Source organism: Pyrus communis, chromosome 2 (assembly GCF_963583255.1).
Source record: "Pyrus communis chromosome 2, drPyrComm1.1, whole genome shotgun sequence".
NCBI lineage: Eukaryota > Viridiplantae > Streptophyta > Magnoliopsida > Rosales > Rosaceae > Pyrus > Pyrus communis.
The window spans coordinates 6,543,894-6,554,275 of record NC_084804.1 but is presented as its reverse complement, the minus strand read 5'-3'; the positions used below and the strand labels follow the sequence as shown (position 1 = coordinate 6,554,275).

Genomic DNA, 10,382 nt, shown 5'->3' with positions numbered 1-10,382 from the left:
TCAAAAGTTGCAACACTTCATTTAAGTAGACATATCTTTCTACCAAAAAGCTCCACTTCTAATTTCCATTCAATTAATAAATTTAATATTATTATATTATTATTAAATTTTCCAACATATACAAGCACAATATATGTACGTAGAATGGATACAAGTGATATGCGTACGAAGCAATATGCAACGCCACGTTACACTAAAATGGTGTGGTTTGTATACGATGCAGGCTTAATTGCAGAAGCAAACCGAACCACGATGTAAGTTTGTGATGCAGGCTCTAGCTGTTAAGGCTCCTTCACAGCATTCTTTGGCCGATTATCAACAACAGACGTTACACTTTCGGAAGCAATTACTGTCGTGCATCTATAGTTCATCACAAGTAAGATAACATGTATTCGTTGTTTATGTTACGTAATCAACATTCTCAGAAATGAAACTCACGGAAAGCCATAAGAACGATTTTTTGAAGGGTGGGTATAGGATCTTTGAAACTTAACGTGAACTTGGAAATGATTCTGTGGTCTATGACCCGATCAACTTCATCAAGGCTGTTCGATACTTCACCTGCAATTGAAGTTCACAAAGACGTGCAAACTTTGTTAAGCATTATATAGAAAAGAGAACAGAGAGATTGTAGAAGAAGAAGGAAACAGAGAAAACTTTGAGAGAGAAAGAGAATGATTTTCTCGATAGATTCTCTGATTACAAAGATACAGTTGCTATATAGATGGATATTCACCTAACTGCCTTATCCGAATCTTACACTAGCAACAATCCTAACTGCCTTATCTGTTTGACTAATGACGTGTCATGATCCACACCCTCCATATCCCCTATACTCTAAAAAACTTATCTCCAAGTGTCGAAGCATGCATTAAAACAAGAAAAGATCGTGTTGTAAGGCCTAGCGAGGATTAGGAATGGAGACGTATATATGATATCAAGAACATTATGGCTTTCGTTGGTGACTAGTGGGTAGTCACCCCCATTAGCACCTGCCAGCCCAATTGATGGTCTTCTCCATACCTTCAGAAGGGCAGAAGCGAAATATCACTAGGAAAGACAACTGTTTCAGTAATATCAGTTAATTATTTACCAGTCCCTTACGTCTCATGAACGATTTTTAACTGTGAAGTTTTGGTTTCTTATCAAAAAACAAAAAGGTTGTTTACCGAAAGAAACTAGTGACATATGCCTACTTTCTTCTGATGAACGAAATGATAACGTATGAAGATTAACGATAAACAGAAGGGCGACTTATTGGTCTGAGGAGAGACCATTTCCTCTCAGGCTAAACCATTGACATATACGTGGGACCTCAGCCCATTTGGTATTGTTGGGCTTTGGGAAAATGAATAATGAGAGTCCAAGATCAGTCCAACGGACTAAACCAAAAGCTCGATGAAAAAAGAAAGTTAGCTTAGCCTTTTTTAGAAGAAAGACTTATATGAAATGATTTCACATTTATCATGATATTTTGTTATACTAAAGCAATGTTCTGTGTAAGTTTCTCGACACGAATCAGTCAAAGGACCAACTGCAACGGTAGACAATTTCTTTCTTCTTTTGTTTTTTTGCTTTTCCCTTTGATATTGCCACATGGAGGAGGCCATCAATTTGGACCCAAAAAAGAGTGACCAAATGATTGTAAGAATCAGGTTCCCTTTAGCTCCCAACGACTATTAATTAAATCATACTTCCTAAAGTGCACAATGGATGCATTGCATCGTCATACTATAGTATGGCTAACATATGGGATTTGGATTATAGATATATAAGTAAAAGATTCAAAAATTGAACTGGTTACAAATTTTATAATAAAATTGAAAACGAGAGAAACTCATAAATAAAATCCACTAAATTTTCAATGAAAAATAGAACTGACTACAAATACTTCATTGTCGATTTAGTATGCCTTCACTGTTACACTCATACAATGTAACACATTTGATTTGTGTTATTAAACTATGACATCACTTCAATAATGTACCCAAAATATCTAAGTCATCTGATTCCAGACAATAGAAGGTGCACCGAAATTCGCCCTTTTTGTGGTATTCACATGCGCACTCATCAATGGTGTACTCAATACACCACCGTCTCACAAGACCCCCACCCACGAGACAAACAGAACACCCAATAGGGCCAACTAAACCTTCTTTCTTCTCTCTCTCTCTCTCTCTCTCTCTCTCTCTCTCTCTCTCTCTCTCTCTCTCTCTCTATTTCTTCTGCAGAGGATACCATGGGTGACCTTAAAAAATTAGAACGTTTGTGAAACTTGGCAATATCCAAAAGAAAACAAGGGGACCAAGACAAGAAAGAATGTTGATCCGGAGAAAATTTTAGTATGCTGAGAACACTAATTCGTAAATTAAGTGCTATAATATAAGTGGTTAAATTTTATTTTTCTTTTCAAATATCTAACCACTTGCATTATGACATTTAATGTATCGACTTGTGTTTCTGGCATAGTGAAAAATCTCTCGTTGACTTGAATGAACATCAAACCAACACCATTCCCTTCTTGTTTACAAGGCAATGAACTAGTGTAATTACTTTCCCAAGCAGATAGCCAGAAAATGTGGAGCTTGACTCACATTTCCCTTTGGTGGAATGGTTGATTGTGTGCTTGGAAGGAATTGAGTTCCTTGGACGATCACAACTCATTACTCATACTTGTTTTTAGAAAAGCTAATTTTGCAGCTGATGTTCTTGCTAGTTTCAGAAGTACAAAAAATTTTGATTGTATTTGGTTGTTTGTTAATCACTATCGTGCAAGACATCCATTGCTTGTGGATTATGTTAGCAATGGTTGTCCTAGCAACTTTGTGCTTTAATTAATTTCTTTTCCAAAACAAAAAAAAAAAAAAATTTATATTGTATTGAAAAAAGTTAAAATTTTACTCTAAATTAATCAACAAAAGAATGAGCAATCAAAATCATTATAAGCACATATAATGTTTCTTAATTCATCAATGTGCGACTTTGATTTCATATTCTTATACATTTCTTCCGTGTGATAAATTTTAAATCTGACGTGTGAACAGTTTTAATTGAATAACAAAAAAAACACATGTGAAAAGTAATAAAGAATAGTATCAACAATGCCAAACTGTTAGAATGTGACTCAGTTCAAAAATGATACAAGAAGAAATTATGTACAAAATAACCTTACAGAACAAACAAAACAAAACGTTCATATTTCTCGGAGTCCAAAGATTCAAAGACCGTAGCTTTTTTTTTACCCTTTGCATAAACAAACGGCCAAATGCACGGTATCCAAGAAAGTGAACACAGATTCTCGGTGCTCCAGCCTCCAGCTATTCATTACTCTCTCTCTCTCTCTCTCTCTCTCTCCCCGTCTCTTCTCTCGTCTTCTGTGCACTCTCTAATTTCTTGCACACACACAGAGAAGCCAAAGTGCACCAAAAAAGAACCTTTTTCACCGAAAAGCAGTCAGCTTTCTCGGCCAGATCACTTCTTATCTCTACCCTTCACACCAATTGTCACATTGCAGAAAAAGGGTCTGTGGTTTTCTGCTTCTTCTTCCCTCTGCATCTCTGCTTCTTTCCACATTCTGCAAATGCTCCAAATAAGCTTGCTTTGAGAAATAGAGGACATGGGTTGCTAAGCACTTGCCCAAAAGCCGATTTTGGTCATCTGGGGAAGTGCTTTTTTTTCTTCTAGGATTATGTTCTTGTTGCTGCTTTAGGTCTAAAATGGGAAGCTTCCATGGGGTGCTTTTGATGGGGGTGCTTTTTCTGGGGATGCTTATGACTTCTTTTTGTCAAGACGAGGATTCTGATAACTTCGCGGCTGTTTATATCGTTACTCTCAGAGAAGCTCCGGCCGTTCACTATGATGCAGAGTTGAGAAGGAGCAGCAAAAATGGTGTTAGACCTGGCGGTGCTTCTGAGAGGTTGAACATTCACAAACCAAGGTAACCATTTTGACCCTTCATTTACCAAGATTTTCTTACTCTCTAAAACTAGTTTGCTTTTTCACTTTGAATTGGCTTTTCAATTGTGATTTAGTACTGCTTAAAGTTGTGAATTTTTGTTTTCTGATGGCTAATTATGCACCTTTGAAATCAAGATGAATGCTCAAATCAAATGTGGAGAAACCAATTTGCTTGGATCTTTTTTGCTCATGGGGTCCTATGTTGTTGTTCCTTTTTCCATATATCATCTGTACGAATTGTTTCCTATAAAAGTGTGGAAACTTGCACATACAATGTTGTCCATTTCCCCCTTTTATCTTGCTAAAGAATTGAGTAAATTTTCCTGTATGGGGCAGTAATTAAGTTGTTCACCATGTCAAATAAGTTATTTATTCATTCTTAATGAGTATCCCACATTCCTATGATGTTTTGTGCTTTCTTTTTCTTTCCCCTCCAAACTTATCCTTGATTGTTCCGTTTTATCTTACATTAGTTGACATTTTCTGGTAGCTTGTATTGGTAGGACCTTGAGCATGATTGATGATGATTTTAATGTCTTCCTTTTAGGTTTAGAAATATTTCGAGAAGGGATGGTAGGTATAGCTCTTATATCGCTCGAGCTCATGATTCATTATTGAGGAGGGTGTTGAGAGGGGAGAAATATCTGAAGCTATACAGCTACCACTACTTGATAAACGGATTTGCTGTGTTTGTTACCCAAGATCAGGTATGGATTATTCATTTTTATATAAAAATCCATAAAAGGATGCGAAATATGTTTAGATAATTATATTTGTTAATTTTGATTGTCAAATACATTTGAGTAAATTGGAACATTGTGTGTCCTGTATTGTTGCATCTTGTGTCCTCTTGAAATTATTTATTTGATCAAGTACCCAATGTGGTGGCATTTCTGAATTTTGGAGGTTGATAAGCTTTCAAGGAGGAGAGAAGTAGCAAATGTGGTTTTGGACTTTTCTGTTAGAACTGCAACCACCCATACTCCTCAGTTCTTGGGTTTACCACAAGGAGCATGGGCTCAAGGAGGAGGATATGAATCAGCTGGAGAAGGGGTTGTTATTGGGTTTATCGATACTGGCATTGATCCAACTCACGTTAGTTTTGATGACCATGCATCTGAACGTCCATATCCAGTTCCGGCCCATTTCTGTGGCATCTGTGAGGTTAATCCGGATTTCCCATCTGGGTCCTGCAATAGGAAGCTTATTGCAGCCCGCCATTTTGCATCATCCGCTATAACCAGAGGTGTTTTCAATTCATCTCAGGACTATGCTTCTCCATTTGACGGTGATGGTCATGGCACGTGAGTTTCTAACTTGCCCCTGAGAAACTGCTCTATTGTTTCTTTTGCATCTGTGTTATTTTCTCTCAAATTGAAGTTTGTTACATTAGTGCTTTCATATAAAGAGTCAAAGACATAGGGAAAAAAATGCTACATAGGAAAATTTGTAGTCTTGTCTTATATGAGATTCACTTAACCCCGAGCCCATCTCAAAGTTTCAAATGTCTGTTTTCTGTTTACCCATCTATGACCATCTATGATCTATGTTAGGGCACTAAGCCATACGATACTTTTTTTTTTAAACTCTTCCCTTGTATATTTTTCTCTTTTATTTTTCTTTGTGTTATTTGAGGTCCTGCATGCTTTGCACCGATATTCATTTTGGAGGTTATATGTGTGTGTGCAACTGTAATAGCTTTCTGTGTTTTCATTGCAATGAAATATATTTTAGTTCTTAATTAATCATAGTTCACACATGCACCTAAATTACGCAATTTATTTCGACATTAAAGAAATTTTTTAAAAGACCACTAACCCATCTAGTTGATGTAAACATGACATGGTCGTATGACCTCTCAAATTACATTCTGAGAAAATCCTATTTAGCTCTTTCAATGATATTTAAAGCACAATAAAGTATCTTTTTAAATTCTATGAAAAGATGATGTAGTTATGTCTGCTTTCTTGTGCTTAACATCCATTTCAAAAGGCAGTTGAAGGATCTCATTTTAATTTACAGGCACACCGCTTCCATTGCTGCAGGAAACCATGGAATTCCAGTGGTTGTAGCTGGTCATAGTTTTGGAAATGCAAGTGGGATGGCTCCTCATGCACAGTAATTACTCTAGATCCTAGTATCACTTTGTCTATTGATATCGTGCTTAAACTACTGTTATAAAAAGGAGGTCTATTGAACGGCAATTTTCGTTGAACTTGTGACAAACAAAATTAACCTAGATCTGAGAATCTTTTAATCACCAAGTACATTCTTGAACCGTACACAAACTTCACTGTGATGTTACACCAGCTAATGATAGGAATTTAAGAGGGACATTAAACAGCTAATTCCATACTTACAATTTGTTGTTTGGGATTTCTTGGGGATAGAAGATTCACTAGTTCTCAATAGATTTCATACAGCTCATTTCAGCCGAGATATAAGGCAGATTCTCAGTAGACTCCTTTCTGACATGGTACTCAGATTTCCTATTCTCCTCTAAAACGTAGCGGACCTCTTCCACTGAGACTCGGAAACAACTTTTTATAATTTACAACTGAAACGAAACTCTGTCTATTAATTTGTGCGCTTTGCAGTGACAAACATCCTACATCTTGTTCTTTCCTCTTTGAGAACTTAAGAAATCTTTATAAAAAAAGAACCTAAGAAATCAATATTTGATGCCGAAGAGAATTCATTTCTTTCCAGTGCATAAACAATTGGGAATGTTTTATGTTCTTATGTTGTAACTACATGTCTATCCATTCCAGCATCGCTGTTTACAAGGCATTGTACAAAGGTTTTGGAGGCTTTGCGGCTGATGTTGTTGCTGCCATAGATCAGGTACATACCAATTTGGTCTATTTCTGGGAAGTGAAACTATTTTATGCTGATAAGTCTCCATTGGGGTTTCAAACTTATAAGAAATCAGTTATCTATATTTCTTGTTCTATATAGATTCTTTGCCATTTTAGCATCTATAATTTTAACGTATTTATGCATTCCAGGCTGCTCAGGATGGGGTTGACATAATAAGCTTATCAATCACTCCCAACCGGCGTCCTCCCGGAGTTGCAACATTTTTCAATCCGATGGACATGGCATTACTATCAGCCGTAAAGGCTGGTATATTTGTTGTCCAAGCAGCAGGAAATACCGGACCATCACCAAAGAGCATGTCTTCCTTTAGTCCATGGATATTCACTGTTGGCTCTGCCTCTCATGACAGAAACTACAGCAATTCTATAATGCTTGGCAACAATGTCACCATTACTGGAGTTGGACTTGCATGTAAATTTTTCTCCTAAATTTTATTGCTCCTTCGCTTTAATTTTGTCACACAGGATAATCTTAACAACTAGTCCTGTCTTGATTAAATATTAACTTTTGAAGTTATGCAGTTACAAACTGGATCACCAATTTTTAGTGAAACATGGAGCATTATAGTTTATAAGCTACCCAAATCCACATTTAATCTTATATGGAATGCTACTTTGATATCCAGTATGATAGTCCAGTAACTTTCACTAGAGAATTGTGAAAAGAGATCTACACTCATTTGTGATAAAGAGGAATTTTAAAATTTAAAGTTATCTATGTTCACATGGTTTCTACATTGCCCAACCTTGAGTTCCTTTTTCCATTGGTGATACATTTTACATACTTATTTCTGATTACTACTGTTTCTGTTACAGCGGGAACAGATACAATGCACACAATGATCTCTGCCACACATGCTTTGAACAATGGCACAACAGGGTCAGATGATATGTATGTGGGTGAATGCCAAGACCCGAGCAACTTTAATCAGGATTTGATCCGGGGAAACCTCTTGATCTGTAGCTACTCAATTCGATTTGTGCTAGGAATCTCCACCATCAATAAATCTTTAGAAACAGCCAAAAACCTAAGTGCAGTTGGTGTTGTGTTCACCATGGATGCTTTTGTAATCGGTTTTCAGCTTAACCCAACTCCAATGAAAATACCTGGCATCATAATTCCATCCCCAGAAGATTCCAAGGTGTGCAAATTTCTGAATACGGGTCCAGATTCAAAATATCTCTCTCTCTCATATTTTAACGAGGTTCTATGATATATTTGGCAGGTTCTAATGAAATACTACAATCTTTCCTTGGTGAGAGATATTGTGACAAAGAGAATTACCAAATTCGGGGCACTTGCAGCCATTTGTGGAGGTTTGGAAGCAAACTACAGTAGTTCTGCGCCAAAGATCATGTATTATTCTGCTAGAGGTCCAGATCCGGAAGACAATTTTCTTGATGATGCAGACATAATGAAACCCAACTTGGTAGCTCCTGGAAATTCTATATGGGCTGCTTGGAGTTCTGTTGGGCAAGACTCGATTGAATTTCAAGGTGAGAATTTTGACATAGTAATATAATTCAAACTATAACTACTTTGTTTACTGAAAAAAAAAAAAAAAAAAAAAAAACTACTCAAAAGTATTTTGATTGATAGATGACAGTTTTTACTTCAAACATTATTATGTAACTACCGTTGTATTGAACCTTCAGGCGAGAACTTCGCAATTATGTCTGGGACAAGCATGGCTGCTCCTCATATTGCTGGGCTTGCTGCACTAGTTAGGCAGAAGTTCCCCAATTTCAGTCCTTCAGCCATTGCATCTGCACTTTCCACAACAGCTTCTCTATATGACAAGAATGGTGGGCCCATAATGGCTCAGCGTGCTTATGCATTTCCAGATCAAAACCAGTCTCCAGCAACGCCCTTTGATATGGGCAGTGGTTTTGTGAATGCCACAGCAGCGCTGAATCCAGGATTGATTTTTGATGCCAGTAAGTTACTCCGTTTCTTCTCGTAAACAACGTTAACTCCCTTCCTGATTCATATGCTTAGAACTTTGCTGTTTTTTTGGAAAATGAAAATCTATATCTCATAATAACAATCATCTTATTGAAATTATGATGTTAATAAAAGCAAAGACTAGCGGGTGTATCATTCCTCAAGTGATTATGTTTGTGTTTGATGTAGTATATTTTGTCTGAAAACCAAAATCCATATCTTCTTGTTGTAGGTTATGACAGTTATATGTCATTTCTTTGTGGCATTAATGGATCGGCTCCTGTGGTCTTGAATTACACCGGTGAGAGCTGTTGGGCTTATAATTCTACCATCAGTGGAGGTGACCTGAACTTGCCATCAATAACAATAGCAAAACTAAACCAGTCTAGGACGGTGCTGAGAACAGTGAGGAACATTGCTGAAAATGAAACTTATACCGTTGGCTGGAGTGCCCCTTTCGGAGTTTCATTAAAGGTGTCTCCACTTAATTTTTCGATTGCCACTGGGGAGACACAGATCTTAAGTGTATTCGTTAATGCTACGGGTAACAGCACGACTGCTAGCTATGGGAGTGTCGGACTACTTGGAAATCTAGGCCATGTTGTCAACATTCCTTTGTCAGTCATTATCAAATTCACATATAATACCACTGCCAACGGTTAAAAATCTACGGTGGTGTGCTGTATCTTATTTGGTTGGTTTTGGTTTCTTGCTTGCAAAATGTGGTTAACCATTCATTCATTATATTGTAAATGAAAGGTCATGCAAGTCTTGTAACATCTCTTGTGCAGATACAGTGAAAAATTCTACGCAAGTGTTACTCCATCTCTCTCTCTCTCTCTCTCTCTCTCTCTCTCTCTCTCTCTTTCTAATATGCAGCATATCAGTTAATAACAAAGGTTTTAGTTCGATTGGGTTGTGATTAATCATTGAAAATTTGATTAGAGCCAATGGAAGTCGTATTTTTTATGAAAGATGATAGAAATGAACTGTAACGGGCAATGGCAGCTGCGGCGTGTGCCGAAAAGCTGACTTAATATGCATGTTCCAAAGGTATATCTTTATCTCCCTATTCTTCTCTGGAACTCTGCGGATGAGGTTTCTTGGACACTACTGCTCCCCAGCCTCTAATAGTCTCTTTTTCATTCACGAAAAGCGCCCGCCTAAGGCCCCACTTTGGAGGAGCATCAAAATTATATATTTATATATATATATATAATTAAAATTAAAATTCAATAAAAATATCAAAAAATAAAAACATATTGATCAATTGAAAAAGAATTGGTTGAGAAATTAGATTATGTAAACTTAATTCGGTACATAAGCTAAAAGCGTGAAAATTATAATATTTAACTAATGTTTGTATATTTTTCTTCTTTTGATATAAATTTTAATAATATTTGATGTAGAAATAGACTTTTTCATGTATTTAGCGGTTGTTTTTACACATCAATGTACAAAAGATTGAGGGTCAAAGAAGTCTAATGCCCCACTTCGAATGTTTGCCTAGAGCTCCCAAATTCTTAGGACCGGCCCTACGAAATGGATAAACTTACCCTCTTTAAGGTGATTTGGGACCTAGATGTTCAAGTATTCGGTAA

General features: G+C 36.7%; 1 protein-coding gene across 1 annotated transcript; it reads left to right on the top strand.

The window, feature by feature from the left end:
• The first annotated feature begins 3,336 nt into the window (after positions 1-3,336).
• On the top strand, positions 3,337-9,639 carry LOC137726124 (subtilisin-like protease SBT2.2). Its single transcript, XM_068464998.1, has 10 exons — positions 3,337-3,937; positions 4,505-4,664; positions 4,864-5,261; positions 5,980-6,075; positions 6,729-6,801; positions 6,966-7,248; positions 7,653-7,978; positions 8,063-8,333; positions 8,493-8,774; positions 9,014-9,639. The coding sequence occupies exons 1-10, from the start codon at positions 3,717-3,719 to the stop codon at positions 9,442-9,444; spliced, it is 2,541 nt and encodes an 846-aa protein (XP_068321099.1). The 5' UTR covers positions 3,337-3,716; the 3' UTR covers positions 9,445-9,639.
• Positions 9,640-10,382: the final 743 nt, after the last annotated feature.

Coding starts and splice junctions, on each gene's coding strand:
- LOC137726124 (XM_068464998.1), top strand. CDS start 3,717: ATGGGAAGCTTCCATGGGGTGCTTTTGATGGGGGTGCTTTTTCTGGGG. Junction 6,076..6,728: donor GGGATGGCTCCTCATGCACA/GTAATTACTCTA, acceptor TATCCATTCCAG/CATCGCTGTTTACAAGGCAT. Junction 7,979..8,062: donor CATCCCCAGAAGATTCCAAG/GTGTGCAAATTT, acceptor TATATTTGGCAG/GTTCTAATGAAATACTACAA.